This window comes from Hemitrygon akajei, chromosome 4 (assembly GCF_048418815.1).
Source record: "Hemitrygon akajei chromosome 4, sHemAka1.3, whole genome shotgun sequence".
NCBI lineage: Eukaryota > Metazoa > Chordata > Chondrichthyes > Myliobatiformes > Dasyatidae > Hemitrygon > Hemitrygon akajei.
The window spans coordinates 200,158,524-200,177,679 of record NC_133127.1 but is presented as its reverse complement, the minus strand read 5'-3'; the positions used below and the strand labels follow the sequence as shown (position 1 = coordinate 200,177,679).

At 46.0% G+C, this 19,156-nt stretch overlaps 1 protein-coding gene across 1 annotated transcript in view; it reads right to left on the bottom strand.

The window, feature by feature from the left end:
• Positions 1–18,728, bottom strand: part of LOC140727130 (hemopexin-like) — a 39,472-nt gene extending 20,744 nt beyond the window's left edge. The window contains exons 1-3 of the mRNA XM_073044425.1: positions 18,615–18,728; positions 11,142–11,188; positions 3,942–4,019 (exon numbers count right to left, since the gene is read on the bottom strand). Coding sequence (XP_072900526.1) covers positions 3,942–4,019; positions 11,142–11,188; positions 18,615–18,679 — 190 coding nt within the window. The 5' untranslated portion in view covers positions 18,680–18,728. The remainder of the gene's footprint in view (positions 1–3,941; positions 4,020–11,141; positions 11,189–18,614) is intronic.
• Positions 18,729–19,156: the final 428 nt, after the last annotated feature.

Sequence of the window (19,156 nt, the reverse complement as noted above, 5' to 3'; positions counted from 1 at the left end):
GACTCACGTCCTTCCTAAAGAGTGTTGGGGAGGCAGATGTTTCCTCTAATAACCCAGCTGTTGCAGCCAATATCCCTAATCCCAATTCGTGATTCCTCCCACAGACAGACATACTTTATTGATCCCGAGGGAAATTGGGTTTCGTTACAGTCGCACCAACCAAGAATAGTGTAGAAATATAGAAATATAAAACCATAAATAATTAAATAATAATGTTAATTGTGCCAAGTCGAAATAAGTCCAGGACCAGCCTATTGGCTCAGGGTGTCTGACACTCCGAGGGAGGAGTTGTAAAGTTTGATGGCCACAGGCAGGAATGACTTCCTATGACGCTCAGTGTTGCATCTCGGTGGAATGAGTCTCTGGCTGAAAGAAGACTGAAAGAAGTCCGCCATTGGTTGGTGGGTGTTTGAACTCATCACCATCTCCGCCCCTCCCCCCACTCTGCTCCCTTCCCCTTGTTAGAGAATCACCCCACTACCACCCTCAAGGCCTCTGTTGCTCGGGGTCGACCATAGGTATGGCGTCCTAGCAAGCCAGGGTTGTATGATATGGAGAGCAAACTGTTGCCCATGCAGCATTTCACTCCTCTCCACACAGCTGATGAATCGAAAGGAATGGCAGAGAGTTATAAAGTTTGGCTTCAGCGGCATCGTAGGAGAAGCCAGCCAGCGTTGGGTGCAATGAAGGACTTCAGCTCTGCATTATTCCTCCCCCATGAATGGGTTTAGCTGCAAAGCAGCAGAGGTTTGAGATCAATTTTTCTTCTCCTAGATGAGTAGCCAAAGGTTGATGATGAGCCCCACAAACACCCAGAAATGTAAACACCTTCTGGCCATAAGACCACAAAACAGGAGCAAAATCAGCCATCTGGCCCATTGAGTCTGCTCCACAATTCAATCATGGCTGATCCTCCTCCTCAACCCCAGTTCCCGGCCTCCTCCCCATAACCTTTGATGAAATGTCCAATCAAGAACCTATCAACCTCTGCCTTAAATACACCCTCCACAGCTGCATGGGGCAACAAATTCCACAAATTCACCACCTTTGGCTAAAGAAATTTCTTTTCAACTCTGTTCTGAAAGGGCGCTCCTATATCCTGAGGCTGTGCCTGCTTGTCCTAGACTCTCCCACCATGGGAAACATCTTTTCCACATCTACTCTGGTCCTTTCAATATTCAAAAGGTTTCTAAGAGATACCCCCTCATCCTTCTGAATTCGAGCGAGTACAGACCCTGAGCCATCAAACGCTCCTCGTATGATAACCCTTTCATTCCTGGAATAATCCTTGTGAACCTTCTCTGGAACCTCTTCAATGCCAGCACATCTTTGCTAAGATGAGACGCCCAAAACTGTTCACAATACTTAAGGTGAGGCCTCACCAGTGCCTTATAAAGCCTCAGCATCACATCCCTGCTCTTGTATTCCAGACCACTTGAAATGAATACTAACATGGCATTTGCCTTCCTCACCACCAACTCAACCTGTAAGTTAACCTTCAGAGTGTTCTGCACAGGACTCCCAAGTCCCTCTGCATCACAGATTCCTGGATTTTCTCCCCGTTTAGAAAATAGTTCACACATTTATTTCTACTACCAAAGTACATGACCATGCATTTTACAACATTGTATTTCATTTGCTAATTTCTTGCCCATTCTCCTAATCTGTCTAAGTCCTTCTGCATCCTACCTGTTTCCTCAACACTACCTGCCCCTCCACCAATCCTTGTATCACCTGCAAACTTGGCAACAAAGCCATCTATTCCATCATCTAAATCATTGATATACAGCATAAAAGGAAGTGGTGCCAAGCCTGACCCCTGCGGAACCCCACCAGTCACTGAGCCAACCAGAAAAGGATCCTTTTATTCCCACTCTCTGCCTCCTACCAATCAGCCAATGCTCTAACCATGTTGGTAACTTTCCTGTAATACCATGGACTCTTAACTTGGTCAGCAGCCTCATGTGTGGCACCTTGTCAAAGTCCTTCTGAAAGTCCAAATATACAATGTCATCTACATCCCCTTATCTATCCTACTTGTAATCTTCTCAAAGAATTCAAACAGGTTCATCCGGCAGGATGTTCCCTGAAGGAAACCATGCTGATTTTGTCCTATCTCATCCTGTGTCACCAAGTACTCCGTCACCTCATCCTTATCAATTGATTACAACATCTTCCCAACCACTGAGGTCAGGCTAACTGGTCTATAATTTAATTTCTGCTTCCTTCCTCCTTTCTTAAAGAGTGGAGTAACATTTGCAATTTTCCAATCCTCTGGCGCCATGCTAGAGTTCTGTGAGTTTTGAAAGATCATTTCTAATGCCACCACAATCTCTAACACTGCCTCTTTCAGAACCCTAGAGTGCAGTTCCTCTGGTCCGGGTGACTTGTATACCATTCGGTCTTTCAGCTTTTTGAGCACCATCTCTCTTATAACAGTAACTGCACCCACTCCTCTTCCTTCACACACTATAACATCAGTCATACTGCCAGTCTGTTTCCACAGTGAAGACTGAAGCAAAATACTCATTTAATTCATCAGCCATCTACTTGTCCCCCATTATTATTTCTCCTGCCTCATTTTCTAGTGGTCCTATATCCACTCTCATTTCGCTTTTATTTTTAACATATTTGAAAATACTTTTACTATCAACTTTGATATTATTTGCCAGCTTGCTTTCATAGTTCATCTTTCCTTTCTAATGATTGTTTTACTTGCTCTCTGTAGGTATTTAAAAACTCCCCAATCTTCTATCTTCCCACTAATTTTTGCTTTGTTGTAGGCCCTTTCTTTTGCTTTTACAATAACTTTGACTTCCCTCGTCAGCCAGTTGTACTATTTTACCATTTGAGTATTTCTTCATTTGTGAAATACACATGTACTGCATCTTCCTCATTTCCCCCAGAAACATACGCCATTGCTGCTCTGCTGTCATCCCTGCCAGCAGCTCCTTCCAATTTACTTTGGCCAACTCCTCTCTCATACCACTGTAATTTCCCTTACTCCACTGAAATACTGCTATGTCAGACTTTACTTTCTCCCTATCAGATTTTAAGTTGAACACAATCATGTTGTGATCACAGGTTCCTAAGAGTTCTTTTACCTTAAGCTTCCTTATTGCCACTAGTTCATTAAATAACACCCAATCCAGTATAGCTGATCCCCTGGTAGAGTCAATGACAAACTGCTGTAAAAAGCTAACTCTTAGAATTCAACAAACTCTCTTGAGATCCATTTCCAACCTGATTTTCCCAATTGACCTGCATGTTAAAATCTCCCATGACTACCATAACATTGTCCTTTTGACTTGCCTTTTCTATTTCCTGTTGTAACCTGTGGTTCACCTCCCAGCCACTGTTGGGAGGCCTGTATATAATTGCCATCAACGTCCTTTTACCCTTGCAGTTTCTCAACTCAACCCACAAGGGTTCAACATCTTCTGATTCTATGTTACATCTTTCTACTGATTTGATGCCATTCTTTACCAATAGAGCCACACCCCCCCCTACCTACCTTCCTATCCCTTCGATATAATTTGTCAGACAAGATGTGGTAGACCAAGAGCAGAACCACCAACCTCACCTCACAGCTACCCAAAGCTCCCAATCAATTATTTTATTGTTCATTTTGAGGTACAGCATGGTCCAGGCCCTTCCAGCTCAACGAGACTGCACTACCTAATTACCCTACTAACCTGGATGTCTTTGGAATGTGGGAGGAAACCAGAGCACCCAGAGGAAACCCACGCAGTCACGGGGAGAACGTACAAACTCCTAGCAGATAGTTGTGGGAATTGAACCTGGGTTGCTGGTACTGTAATTCATTACACCACTGTGCTGCCCCCAAGCAGGGGCTCTGAGCCAATCTATCGCAGGTAGCAGATCCTGGGGGAAGGGAGGGGAATGGGGGGGGGGGGTGAGGTAATATCATTCCGTCTTACCCCTGAAATAGTAAGGAGTTCCGTGATCATCTAAAGTGATTGCATTGAATCCAAGTCCGTCACATCGGTCGGGTGGACCTGGAAAACACAAACACCTTCCTGAGCAGTGTTCCTTGTACAGAAGGTCCAGATGTCCACACTCACTCCTTCGCCACAGTCATCTTCATCACCATCTGAGCATTGGGGTGCATGGGTGTCCTGGGAGGGGTATCTCCTGTAGTGAAGGGGCTCGTTGTGTCCATTGTGGGGCAGCTCACTCATCTTTGGTCCCAAACACTTAACTCTTTCCTGTGGCTCCAAGTAGCTGTCTGCATGCCACACCGCCATACATCACTTCGACGGGCATGCTAAACCAGGTGAGATAGGGACTTGCCTGTCCTGGCATGAGGGCTCAGCTCCAGTAGACTTGCTGGATGAGGGAATTGATGGCCAGGTTTGTGGCCAGGTTTGTGGATGATACGAAGCTAGGTGGAGTGGCAGCTAGTGTTCAAGAAACTGAAGGACGTAGACAGATTGGGGGGAATGGGTGACAAAGTGGGGAATGGAATAAAGAATAAAGGGATGGACTATTTTCTAAACAGGGAGAAATTCAAAACTCAGAGATGCAAAAGGACTTGGGAGACCTCATGTAGGATTCCCTAAAGGTTAACTTGCTAGGTAGAAAGCTGAGAAGCAGCACCTCCGGAGTAGAAATTTCTGGATTGCTGCCTGTGCCACACACCAGTGAGGGTAGAAACAGGATCATTTAGCAAATTAATGCGTGCTTGAGAAGTTGGTGCAGGGAGCAGGGCTTCAGGTTCTTGGATCATTGGGATCTCTTCTCTTTAGAACAGAGGTAAGGAGGATTTTTTTTTAGCCAGAGAGTAGTGAATCTATGGAATGCTCTGCCACAGACTGCGGTGGAGGCCAAGTCCATGGGTATACTTAAGGTGGAAGTTGACCATTTCCTGATTGGTCAGGGCATCAAAGGATATGACAAGAAGGCAGGTGTATGGTGTTGAGTGGGATCAGCCATGATGGGACGGTGGAGCAGACTTGATGGGCTGAATGGCCTGGTTCTGCTCCAATATATCTTATGGTCTTCTGGGGGAGTATGACCTGTTCAAAAGTGACAGGTTGATCCTGAACCCAAGGAGAACCAATATTCTCGTGGGCAGGTTTATTAGAACTATTGGGAGAAGGTTTGAACTAATTTGACAGGGGGGGCAGTTCCCAGAGTGAAGGGACTCAGGATGGTAAAAAAAAAAAAGCAAAGATACCATGCAGTCAGATTGTCAGGAAGGGTAGGCAGATGATGGGATAAAATTACAGCCAGCTGGGTGAGTATCAGTGCATTAGTGATGCAGGATCAAAAAGGGTAGCAAATACAGTACTCAAAGTGTTAGATCCCAATGCACGGAGTATAAGAAATAAGGTGGATGATCTTGTTACACTGTTACAGATCATCAAGTATGATGTTGTGACCGTTACTGAATTTGGCTGAAGGATGGTTATAGTTGGGAGCTGAGTGTCCAAGGTTACACATTATATCTTAGGGATAGGAAGGTAGGCAGAGAGGGAGGTGTGGGTCTGTTGGTAAACAACTGTATCTATTCAGTAGAAGATTGTAACATAGGACCAGAAGATGTTGAGTCCTTGTGGGTTGAGTTAAGAAACTGCAAGGGTAAAAGGACCCTAATGGCAGTTATATACAGGCCTCCCAACAGTAGTTGGTATGTGGTATGAGAGAGAAGTTGGCCAAAGTAAATTGGAAGGAGCTGCTGGCAGGAATGTCAGCAGAGCAGCAATGGTGTGAGATTTTAGGAAAAATGAAAACATGCAGGATAGATGTATTCCAAAATTGAAGAAACACTCAAATGGTAAAATAGTGCAACCATGGCTGACAAAGGAAGTCAAAGCTAATGTAAAAGCACAAGAAAGGGAAAATTAGTGGTAAGACAGAGGATTGGGCAGCTTTAAAAACCCTACCGAGAGCAACTAAAAGAATCATTAGGAGTGAAAAGATGAAATATGAAAGCAAGCTAGCAAACAATATCAAAGTGGGTAGTAAAAGCTTCTGCACGGAAAAAAATAGAGAGATGAGGGAGGCTAAAGGACCGCTAGAAAATGAGACCGGAGAAATAACGATGGCCGATGAACTAAATGAGTACTTTGCATCAGTCTATACTGTAGAAGGCACTAGAATTGTGCCAGATGTTGAAGGGTGTGAGGGAAGAGAAGTGAGTGCAGTTACTACTACAAGGGAGAAGGTGCTCAAAAAGCTGAAAGACCTAAGGGTATATAAGTCACCCAGACCAGGTGAACTGCACCCTAGGGTTCTGAAAGAGGTAGCGGTAGAGACTGTGTTGGTATTAGTAAAGATCTTTCAAAAATTTTTGGACTCTGGCATGATGCCAGACGATTGGAAAATTGTGAATGTCACTCCACTCTTTAAGGAGTAAGGCAGCAGAAAGCAAGTTATAGATGAGTTAGCCTGACCTCAGTGGTTGGGAAGATATTGGAGTCAATTGTTAAGGATGAAGTTATGGACTACTTGGTGACATGGGACAAGATAGGACAAAGTCAGCATGGTTTTTTTTAAGGGAAAATGTTGCCTGATGAACCTTTGAGTTGGAATTCCTTGAGGAAATCACATGTAGGATAGATAAAGCAGATGCAGTGGATGTTGTATATTTAGACTTTCAGAAGGTTTTGACAAGGTGCCACACATGAGGTTGCTTACCAAGTTAAGAGCCTATGGTATTACAGGAAAGTTACTGGCATGGTTGGAACATCGGCTGATTGTTTGGAGGCAGCGAGTGGGAATAAAAGGATCCTTTTCTGGTTGGCTACCAGTGACTAGTGGTGTTCCTTAAAGGTTGGTATTGGGACCACTTCTTCTAATGCTGTATATCAATGATTTGGATGATGGAATAGATGGCATGTTGCCAAATTTGCAGATGATATGAAGATTGGTGGAGGGGCAGGTAGTGTTGAGGAAACAGGTAGGTTGTAGAAGGTCTTAGAGAGATTAGGAGAATGGGCAAGGAAGTGGCAAATGAAATTCAATGTTTGAAAATGCATGGTCATGCACTTTGGTAGTAGAAATAAATGTGCGGAATATTTTCTAAACGGGGAGAAAATCTAGGAATCTAAGAGGCAAAGGGACCTTGTGCAGAACACCCTAAAATTTAACTTGCAGGGCTCACTGGAATTTAGAAAGATGAGAGGGAATATTATTGAATTCTTTTGAATTTTGATAGGCCTAGATAGAGTAGATATGGAAAGAATGTTTCCCATGGTAGCGGTGTCTAGAACAAGAGGGCACAGCACCAGGATAGAGGGATGTCCTTTTAAAACAGCAATGTGGAGAAATTTCTTTAGCCAAAGGGTGGTGAATTTGTAGAATTATTACCATGTCCAACTGTGGAGGCCAGGTCGTTGGGTATATTTAAGTCAGAGCTTGATAGGTTCTAGATTGGCCACAGCATCAAAGGTTATGGGGAGAAGGCTGGGGAGTGGGATTGAGGAGGAGAAAATGAAATCAGCCATGATGGAATGGTGGAGCAGACTCGATGGGCCAAATGTCCTAATTCTGCTCCTATGTCTTATGGTCTAAAAGATGTGCTGGCTTTGGAGAGGGTCCAGAGGAGATGCAAGAATGATCCTTGGAATGAAAGGTTTAACATATGAGGAGCGTTTGATGGTTCTGGGCCTGCACTCACTGGAGTTTAGAAGAATAAGGGGAGATCTCATTGAAACCTATCAAATATTGAAAGGCCTAGATAGAGTGGATATGGATAAGATGTCTCTATGGGGCGGAGCAATCTAGGACCAGAGAGCACAGCCTCAGAATTGAAGGACATCCATTAGAACTGAGATGAGGAGGAATTTCTTTAGCCAGAGTGTGGTGAATCTTTGGAATCCATTGTGAAAAACGGTTGTGCAGGACGTCATTGGGTACATTTAAAGTGCAGCTTGATAGTTCCTTGATTCATCAAGGCATCAGAGGTTACAGGGAGAAGGCAAGAGAATGAGGTTGGGAGGGAAAATGAATCAACCGTGAAGGAATGGCAGAGCAGACACGATGAGCTGAATGGCTCCTCTGTCTTACGGTATTATCTACAGTGGGGTCTAACGGCCACGGTCATTCAGACATCTTGAAAGCCGGGCATGATCTGGGTGATGGATGCTTCCTTTTTGAGACATTGCGTTTTGAAGATGTCCTTGATGCAGAGAGGGGAAGAGAGTGAAAGAGGGAGGGAGAAAGGTATGGAGAGAGGGAGGGGGTGGGGGAGACAGAGGCGGGAAGGAGAAGGGGGAGAGGAGGGAGAAGGAGAGGGAGAGGAGGAGTAAGAGGAGAGGGTGAGTGAGAGGGTAGAGGGAGGGACAGAATGAGAGAGAGAGGGGTGGGGGAGAGAGAGTGGAGGAGTTTGGGCAGGGAAGGAGACAACAGTGGGAAGGGAATAGCTGGGAAGGGCAGGATATCGAGGAGGAGAGGGGATGAACAAGTCAGGAGCAGAGATGGGGTGTAGGTAAAGGAAGGAAAATATAGAAACATAGAAAATAGGTGCAGGAGTAGGCCATTCGGCCCTTCGAGCCTGCACCGTCATTCAGTATGATCATGGCTGATCATCTAACTCAGAACCCTGTACCTGCTTTCTCTCCATACCCCCTGATCCCTTTAGCCACAAGGGCCATATCTAACTTCCTCTTAAGTATAGCCAATGAACTGGCCTCAATTGTTTCCTGTGGCAGAGAATTCCACAGATTCACCACTCTCTGTGTGAAGAAGTTTTTCCTCTTCTCGGTCCTAAAAGGCTTCCCCTTTATTCTTAAACTGTGACCCCTCGTTCTGGACTTCCTCAACTTCGGAAACAATCTTACTGCATCTAGCCTGTCCAATCCCTTTAGAATTTTATACGTTTCAATAAGATCCCCCCACAATCTTCTAAATTCCAGTGAGTATAAGCCTAGTCGATCCAGTCTTTCTTCATATGAAAGTCCTGCCATCCCAGGAATCAATCTGGTGAACCTTCTTTGTACTCCTTCTATGGCAAGAATGTCTTTCCTCAAATTAGGGGACCAAAACTGCACACAATACTCTAGGAGCGATCTCACTAAGGCCTTGTACAACAGCAGTAGAACCTCCCTGCTCCTGTACTCAAATCCTTTTGCTATGAATGCCAACATACCATTTGCCTTTTTCACCGCCTACTGTACCTGCATGCCCACCTTCAATGACTGGTGTACAATGACACCCAGGTCTCGGTGCACCTCCCCTTTTCCTAATCGGCCACCATTCAGATAATAATGTTTTCCTGTTCTTGCCACCAAAGTGGATAACCTCACACTTATCCACATTAAATTGCATCTGCCATGAATTTGCCCACTCACCTAACCTATCCAAGCCACCCTGCATCCTCTTAGCATCCTCCTCACAGCTAACACCGCCGCCCAGCTTCGTGTCATCCGCAAACTTGGAGATGCTGCATTTAATTCCCTCGTCTAAATCATTAATATATATTGTAAACAACTGGGGTCCCAGCACTGAGCCTTGCAGTACCCCACTAGTCACTGCCTGCCATTCTGAAAAGGTCCCATTTACTCCCACTCTTTGCTTCCTGTCTGCCAACCAATTCTCTATCAACATCAATACCATACCCCCAATACCGTGCGCTTTAAGTTTGCACACTAATCTCCTGTGTCGGACCTTGTCAAGAGCCTTTTGAAAATCTAAATATACCACATCCACTGGCTCTCCCCTATCCACTCTGCTAGTTACATCTTCAAAAAATTCTATAAGATTCGTCAGACATGATCTTCCTTTCACAAATCCATGCCTACTTTGTCTGATGATTTCACCTCTTTCCAAATGTGCTGTTATCACATCTTTGATAACCAACTCTAGCATTTTCCCCACCACCGATGTCAGACTTACCGGTCTATAATTCCCCAGTTTTTCTCTCCCTCCTTTTTTAAAAAGTGGGGTTACATTAGCCACCCTCCAATCCTCAGGAACTAATCTAGAATCTAAGGAGTTTTGAAAAATTATCACTAATGCATCCACTATTTCTTGGGCTACTTCCTTAAGCATTCTGGGAAGCAGACCATCTGGCCCTGGGGATTTTTCTGCCTTTAATCCCTTCAATTTACCTAACACCACTTCCCTACTAACATGTATTTCCCTCAGTTCCTCCATCTCACTAGACCCTCGGTCCCCTACTATTTCTGGAAGATTATTGATGTCCTCCTTAGTGAAGACAGAACCAAAGTTGTTATTCAATTGGTCTGCCATGTCCTTGTTCCCTATGATCAATTCACCTGTTTCTGACTGTAAGGGACCTACATTTGTCTTGACCAATCTTTTTCTTTTCACATATCGATAAAAGCTTTTACAGTCAGTTTTTATGTTCCGTGCCAGCTTTCTCTCATAATCTTTTTTCCCTTTCCTAATTAAGCCCTTTGTCCTCCTCTGCTGGTCTCTGAATTTCTCCCAGTCCTCAGGTGTGCTGCTTTTTTTTGCTAATTTATATGTTTCTTCTTTGGACTTGATACTATCCCTAATTTCCCTTGTCAGCCATGGAAATGAGTGGGGGAGTGGACGGTGGGGGGAGTGGATGGTGATGGAGGGAGTGGACGGCGGAGGGAGTGGACTGTGGGGGGAGTGGATGGTGGAGGTAGTGGACGGCGGGGGGAGTGGATGGTGGGGGGAGTGGATGGCGGAGGTAGTGGACAGCGGGGGGAGTGGATGGTGGGGGGAGTGGATGGCGGAGGTAGTGGACAGCGGGGGGAGTGGATAGTGATGGAGGGAGTGGACGGCAGAGAGAGTGGACGGTGGGGGGAGTGGATGGCGGAGGTAGTGGACAGTGGGGGGAGTGGATGATGGGGGTGGGAGTGGACGGTGGGGGGAGTGGATGACGGAGGTAGTGGACAGCGGGGGGAGTGGATGGCAGGGAGGGAGTGGATGACGGGGGAGTGGATGATGGGGGAGCGGACGGCGGGGGAGTGGATGGCAGAGGAGGGAGGAAGAGCAGGAAGTGGGGGGCGAGGGACAGGGGAAGGGGAAGAGGAGAGAATTTGAGTGGTGGGGAGGGACGGTGCAGGGGCAAGATGGGGTAGAGGAACAAGGCATTGGGAATAAAATGGCATGTGAGTGTGGGGGAGTTGGAGATGGGGAGGGGTGAAGAGGGGAGGGAACAATAATAGAATAAACATTACCTGAGCTCCTAGGCACCCGAAATGTCTGCTGATGACTTGCCTTGCTCCTGGAATGAAGCAGATTTCCATCAACAAATTTCTCCACCAGTCTCCCTCACTTCCATGTACATCCAAAATCACCCCCCTTCACCTTTCCCAGCAGGTCATACTGTCCCCTCCCAGCTCTGGAGATCTGGAATTGATCCCACGTTCAGGGAACCATCTCTAGGACTCTCTGTTCTACAACACTCCCCATGGATCTGACATTTGTTTTGTCTAAGCTGCCCTGTGAAATTGCCTTATGTCATCCCTTGGCCCACTTTCCCTGTCATTGACTTATAGAACACAACATCACAGAAACTGGCCCTTTAGCCCATCTAGTCTATGCTAAAATATTAATCTGCCCTGTACCAGGACCTTAGCCCTCCATACCTCTCCCATCCATGTACTTATCCAAATTTCTCTTAACATAAAACATATAATTTTACAGCACATTACAGGCCCTTCAACCCACAATGTTATGCCAACCATGTAATCTACTCTAGAAACTGTCTAGAATTTCCCTAGCGCATAGCCAGCTATTTTTGTAAGCTCCATGTACCTATCTAAGATCTCTTAAAAGACCTCATTGTATCCGCTTCCACCGCTGTCACTGGCAGTGGTGAGAAATATACCTCTGACATCCCCTTGTACCTACTACCAAGCACCTTATGATTATGTCCTCTCACAATAACCATTTCAACCCTGGGAAAAAGCCTCTGGCTATCCACACGATCAATGCCTCTCATCATCTTATACACCTCTATCAGGTCACCTCTCATCCTCCAAGGAAAAAAGGCAAAGTTCACTCAACCTAATCTCATAAGATACACCCTCCAATCCAGGCAACATCCTTGTAAATCTCTGCACTCTCTCTATAGTATTCATATCCTTCCTGTAGCAAGGTGACCGGAACTGAACAAGTGGAGTCTGACCAAAGTCTTATATAGTTGTAACATTACTTCACTGCTCTTGATGGAATCCCATGGTTGATAAAGGCCATCACACCATATGCCTTCTAAACAAAACTGTTAACCTGTGCAGCAGCTTTGAGTGTCCTATGGGCATAGACCCCAAGATCTCTCAGATCCTCCACACAGCCAAGAGTCTTACGATTTAAATTATATTCTGTCTTCAAATTTGACCTACCAAAATGAACCACTTCACACTTAATCTGGGTTGAAGTCAATCTGCCACTTCTCAGCCCAGTTCTGCATCCTATCAATGTCTCGCTGTAACCTCTGACAACCCTCCACACTATCCACAACACCCCCAACCTTTGTATCTTCAGCGAACATACTAACCCACCCTTCTCCTTCTTCATCCAGGTCATTTATAAAAATCACAAAGAGGAGGGGGTCCCAGAACAGATCCCTGCAGAACACCACTGGTCACCGACCTCCATATAGACTACAAACCATCTACAACCACCCTTTGCCTTCTGTGGTAAGTCTATTCTGGATCCACAAAACAAGGTCTTCTTGGATCCCTTGCCTCCTTACTTTCTCAATAAGCCTTGCATGGGGAACCTTATCAAATGCCTTGCTGAAATCCATATACACTACATCCACTGCTCTACCTTCATCAATGTTATTTGTTACATCCTCAAAGAATTCAATCAGGCTCATAAGGCACGACCTGCCCTTGACAAAACCATGCTGACTATCCCAAGTCAGATTATCTCTCTCCAAATGTTCATAAATCCTGCCTCTCAGGATTTTCTCCAACAACTTCCCACCACTGAAGTCAGACTATAATTTCCTGGGTTACCTCTTCTCCCTTTTTTGAACAAGGGAACAACATTTGCAACCCTCCAATCCTCTGGTACCTCTCCTATCCCTATTGATGATATAAAGATTATCGCAAGAGGCTCATCCGTCTCCTCCTTTGCTTCACATAGTAGCCTGCGGTATATCTCATCTGGTTCCAGTGACTTATCTAACTTAATGCGTGGACATCAGCGAGTTAGACCATCATGAGGAGTTTAAAATGAGACAGCTTTTTCTTCTGCAGTTTGATCGAATGGTTATCGAAGGAGCGGGTGAGAGAGTAGAGGGAGTCAGAGTAGGAGGGCTTTGGCGATAATGGGTCGAGGCGAGGGAAGCTACCTGTGAAGAATAGAAACAGGAAGTATGTCTGTGAGGCCGGTGTTCTGTACTGAATGTCAGATGTGGGATGTCCGGGAGACTCCCAGCCTCCCTGATGGCTACATCTGCGCCAGGTGCATCGAGCTGCAGCTCCTTAGTGACCAGGTTAGGGAACTGGAGATGCAGTTCGATGGCCTTCATCTGGGCAGGGAGAGTGAGGAGGTGATAGAGAGGAGCTATAGGCAAGTGGTCACTCCGGGGCCTCGGGGGACAGATAAGTGGGTAACAGTCAGGAGAGGGAAGGGCAAGAGTCAGATACTAGAGAGAACCCCTGTGGCTGTCACCCTTAACAATAAGTACTCCTGGTTGAGTACTGTTGAGGGGGAACAGCCTACCTGGGGGAAGCAACAGTGGTCGTACCTCTGGCACAAAGTCTGGCCCTGTGGCTCAGAAGGGTAGGGAAGGGAAGAAGGCAGCAGTAATAGGGACTCTATAGTTAGGGGCTCAGACAGGTGATCCTGTGAGCACAGGAAAAGAACATGGATGGTAGTTTGCCTCCCAGGTGCCAGGGTCCAGGATGTTTCTGATCGCGTCCACGATATCCCGAACTGGGAAGGTGAACAGCTAGAGGTTGTGGTACATATAGGTACCAATGACATAGGTGGGAAAAGGGAGGAAGTCCTGAAAACAGACTACAGGGAGTTAGGAAGGAAGTTAAGAAGCAGGACCTCAAAGTTAGTAATCTCAGGTTTACTTCCTGTGCCACGCGACTGTGAGAATAGGAATAGAACGAGGTGGAGGATAAATGCATGGCTGAGGGATTGGAGCAGGGGGCAGGGATTCAGATTTCTGGATCATTGGGACCTTCTCTGGGGCAGGTGTGACCTGTACAAAAAGGACGGGTTGCACTTGAATCCTAGGAGAACCAATATCCTGGCAGGGAGGTTTGCTAAGGCTATTGGAGAGAGTTTAAACTAGACTTGCTGGGGGGTGGGAACCGAACTGAAGAGATGGAGGAAGAGGCAGTGGGTTCACAGATGGAGAAAGCTTGGATTCAGTGCGAGAGGGAGGATAGGCAGATGATAGAGAAGGGACACGCTCAGACCAATGGTTTGAGATGTGTCTATTTTAATGCAAGGAGTATTGTGAACAAAGTGGATGAGGTTAGAGTGTGGATCAATACTTGGAGCTTTGATACTGTGGCCATTACAGAGACTTGGATGGTGCAGGGGCAGGAATGGCTACTTCAAGTGATGGGTTTTAGATGTTTCAGAAAGGACAGGGAGGGAGGCAAAAGAGGTGGGGGCGTGGCACTGCTGATCAGAGATAGTGTCACGGCTGCAGAAAAGGAGGAAGTCATGAAGGGATTGTCTACGGAGTCTCTGTGGGTGGCAGTTAGGAACAGGAAGGGGTCAATAACTCTACTGGGATTCTAGGGATGACTGACAGCAGACTGAAAAACTTGAGCATATTGATATTAAGAAAGAGGATGTGCTGGAGCTTTTGGAAAGCATCAAGTTGGATAAGTTAGTGGGACTGGACGAGATGTACCCCAGACTACTGTGGGAGGCGAGGCAGGAGATTGCTGAGCCTCTGGCGAAGATCTTTGAATCACCAATGGGGACGGGAGAGGTTCTGGAGGATTGGAGGGTTGCGGATGTTGTTCCCTTATTCAAGAAAGGGAGTAGAGATAGCCCAGGAAATTATAGACAAGTGAGTCTTACTTCCGTGATTGGTAAATTAGAACCATAGAACATTACAGCACAGAAACAGGCCTTTTGGCCCTTCTTGGCTGTGCCGAACCATTTTTCTGCCTAGTCCCACTGACCTGCACCTGGGCCATATCCCTCCAAACCCCTCTCATTCATATACCTGTTCAAGTTTTTCTTAAATGTCAAAAGTGAGCCCACATTCACCACTTCATCTGGCATTTCATTCCACGTTCCCACCACTCTCTGTGTGAAGAAGCCCCCCCATGTTCCCTTTAAATTTTTCCCCCTTCACCCTTAACCAATGACCTCTGTTTTTTTTTCTCCCCTAGCCTCAGTGGAAAAAGCCTGCTTGCATTCACTCTATCTATACCCATCATAATTTTATACACCTCTATCAAATAACCCCTCATTCTCCTACGCTTCAGGGAAGTTGATGGAGAAGATCCTGAGAGGCAGGATTTATGAACATTTGGAGAGGTATAATATGATTAGGAATAGTCAGCATGGCTTTGTCAAGGGCAGGTCGGTGCCTTATGAGCCTGATTGAACTTTTTGAGGATGTGACTAAACACATTGATGAAGAAAGAGCAGTAGATGTAGTGTATATGGATTTCAGTAAGGCATTTGATAAGGTAACCCATTCAAGGCTTATTGAGCAAGTAAGGAGGCATGGGATCCAAGGGGACATTGCTTTTTGGATCCAGAACTGACTTGCCCACAGAAGCTAAAGAGTGGTTGTAGACGGGTCATAATCTGCATGGAGGTTGGTGACCAGTGGTGTGTCTCAGGGATCTGTTCTGGGACCCCTACTCTGTGATTTTTATAAATGACCTGGATGAGGAAGTGGAGGAATGGGTTAGTGAATTTGCTGATGACATAAAGGTTCGGGGTGTTGTGGATCATGTGGAGGGCTGTCAGAGGTTACAGCAGGACATTGATAGGATGCAAAACTGGACTGAGAAGTGGCAGATGGAGTTCAACCCAGATAAGTGTGAGGTGGTTCATTTTGGTAGGTCAAATATGATGACAGAATATAGTATTAATGGTAAGACTCTTGGCAGTGTGGAGGATCAGAGGGATCTTGGAGTCCATTGGACACTCAAAGCTGTTGTGCAGGTTGAGTCTGTGGTTAAGAAAGCATACAGCGTATTGGCCTTCATCAAATGTGGGATTGAGTTTACGAGCCGAGAGGTAATGTTGCAGCTATATAGGACCCTGGTCAGACCCCACTTGGAGTACTGTGCTCAGTTCTGGTCACCTCACTGCAGGAAAGATGTGGAAACCATAGAAAGGGTGCAGAGGAGATTTACAAGGATGTTACCTGGATTGGGGAGCATGTCTTATGAGAATAGGTTGAGTGAACTCTGCCTTTTCTACTTGGAGTGGCTGAGAATGAGAGGTGACCTGATAGAGGTGTATAAGATGATGAGAGACATTGATCATGTGGATAGTCAGAGGCTTTTTCTCAGGGCTGAAATGGCTAACATGAAAGGACAGTTTTAAGGTGCTTGGAAGTAGGTACAGAGGAATGTCAAGAGTAAGTTTTTGGACATAGAGAGTGGTGAGTGCGTGGAATGGGCTGCCAGCAACGGTGGTAGAGGCAGATACGAGAGGGTCTTTCAAGACACTCCTGGATAGATACCTGGAGCTTAGAAAAATAGAGGGCTATGGGTAACCCTAGGTAATCTCTAAGGTGTGGGCTGCAGGGCTTGTATTGTGCTTTACGTTTTCTATATTTAATTTTTTTTAGATGCATTTTAAAAGGTCCAGCATATCCTCTTTCTTAATGTCTATAAGTCCGCTGTAAGTCATCCCCACAATTGCCAAGGTCCTTTCCAGTGGTGAATACTGAAGCAAAGTATTCATTGAGTACTTCCGCTACTTCCTCCGACTCCATACACACTGGCCCACTGTCGCACCTGATTGTCCTATTCTCACATAGCTCATCCTCTTGCTCTTCATGTACTTGGAGAATGCCTTGGGGTTTTCCTTAATTCTGCTCACCAAGGCCTTCTCATGGCCCCTTCTGGCTCTCCTAATTTCATTCTTAAGCTCCTTCCTGGCACCCTAGTAATTTTCTAGAGCTCTAACAGTGCCTTGTTCCTTGAAACTTTTAAGCTTTTCTTTTCTTCTAAACTACATCCTTTGTGCACCATGTTCTTTAACCCTACCATTCTTTCCCTGTCTCAATGAAACATACCTGTGCAGAACTCCATGCAAATGTTCCCTGAACATTTACCACTTTTCTGACGTGCATTTCCTTGAGAAAATCTGCTCCCAATTTATGTTCCCAAGTTCCTGCCTTATAGCATCATATTTCCCCCTAAATGTTTTCTTAAATTGTCTGCTCCTATCCCTCTCCAGCGCTATGGTGAAAGAGATAGAGTTATGGTCACTACCTTCAAAACACTCTCCCACTGAGAGATCCGACACCTGACCAGGTTCATTTCCCAATACCAGATCAAGTACAGCCTCTCCTCTAGTTGGCTTATCTACATATTGTCTCAGGAAACCTTCCTGAACACACCTAACAAACTCCACCCCATCTAAACCCCTTGCACTCAGGAGATGCCAATCAATATTAGGAAAGCTAAAATCTCCCATCACAACAATCCAATTATTATGCCAAGATTAAACTCCGACTCCTCGAGCTGTGATAGTGTTGTGCTAATCATTGCATTACCATGGTGCCCCTGGATGGTCCAGTTATCATCTCCATAACAAATAAATTAACTCTAAACCTACTGACAGGACGGCACCCATTTACACTGATCCCATTTCATTCTCCACACATTCCCACCAATTCAACCCCTCACCCACACACTGGAGGCAATTAACCCCCCAACCCTGTGCATTGTTGGGATGTGTGAAGGAACTCACTGACTTGGAATATTGTGTTCAGTTCTGATCGCCTCAGTGCAGGAAGGATTTGGAAGATTTAGAGGGGTTCAGAGGAGATTTACCAGGATGCTGTCTGGATTAGAGAGCATCTCTTATCAGGAAATGTTGAACAAGTTTGGGCTTTTCTCATTAGAGTGAAGGACAATGAGAGGTTACTTGATCAAGGTGTACAAGCTGATAAGAGGCATAGATAGAACAGACAGTCAGAGACTTTTTCCAGGGTGGAATAAGGTAATTGGAGGCAAGTATAGGGGGACGTCAGAGGTAGGCTTTTTTTACACAGAGGGTGGTGGGTGTGTGGAACACGCTGCCAGGGGTGGTGGCAGAGGTGTGGAACACGCTGCCAGGGGTGGTGGTAGATGTGTGGAACACGCTGCCAGGGGTGGTGGGAGAGGTGTGGAACACGCTGCCAGGGGTGGTGGGAGAGGCAGATACATTTGGGACATTGAAGAGACTCTTAGATAGGCACACGGATGATTGAAAAATGGAGGATTATGTGGGAGGGAAGGGTGAAGTTGATCTTGAATTAGGTTGAGAGGTCTGTATGACGTTGTGGGCCCAAGGGTCTGTACTGTGAAATGGGAGCTCCCTGGGGAAACCCACATGGTCACGGGGAGAAGGTGTGGTGAGGCAGTGGCTCTACCCTTGTGTCCCTGTGCCATCCCCACTCAGATGTTTACTCAGCACGGCTACCCGTGGCCCGGTCTGTGACGGGTGGGAATGCAGGGAGGAATCCTTCTTTAACCAGTACTCACCCAGGCAAGAAGAGCAAGAGAGCCACAACCAAGCAGAGGCACAGGTCTCCGAGCAGGGACTTCATGTTGGTTCAGAGGTACAGCCTGCACGGAGAGAGCAGGGCTGGGGCCGTATATATACCCCTCAGCCAATGCAAACATGGCTCAGAGCCAGAACAAACTGTCCCCAGTACTTGGACTCTTTCACAAGTTGTCCTCAAAGCACCAGATTCCAGAAAACAAATGCCAATGGGTGTGTGTCAAGTAAACAAGCGCCTGATTTCTGAGAACAAACCACTGTCACTCCTCCCTGAGTTCTGTGCCTCTTTCTGTGTGGGGAGCACGGAGCGTACCGGCAGAGCATAGTGGCTAGTACGGGTCCCTGCACTCTTTCATCCTCAGCCTGTCTCCTGGGGACACGGCGACCATTCCAAAGGTCACAGGCAGCACAATACAGAACATAGAACAAAGAACATAGAACTATACAGGCCCTTAGACACACAGTGCTTTTAACCCTCTGCAAGATCATTTTAATCCTTCCCCCCTCCATTTCTCCATCATCC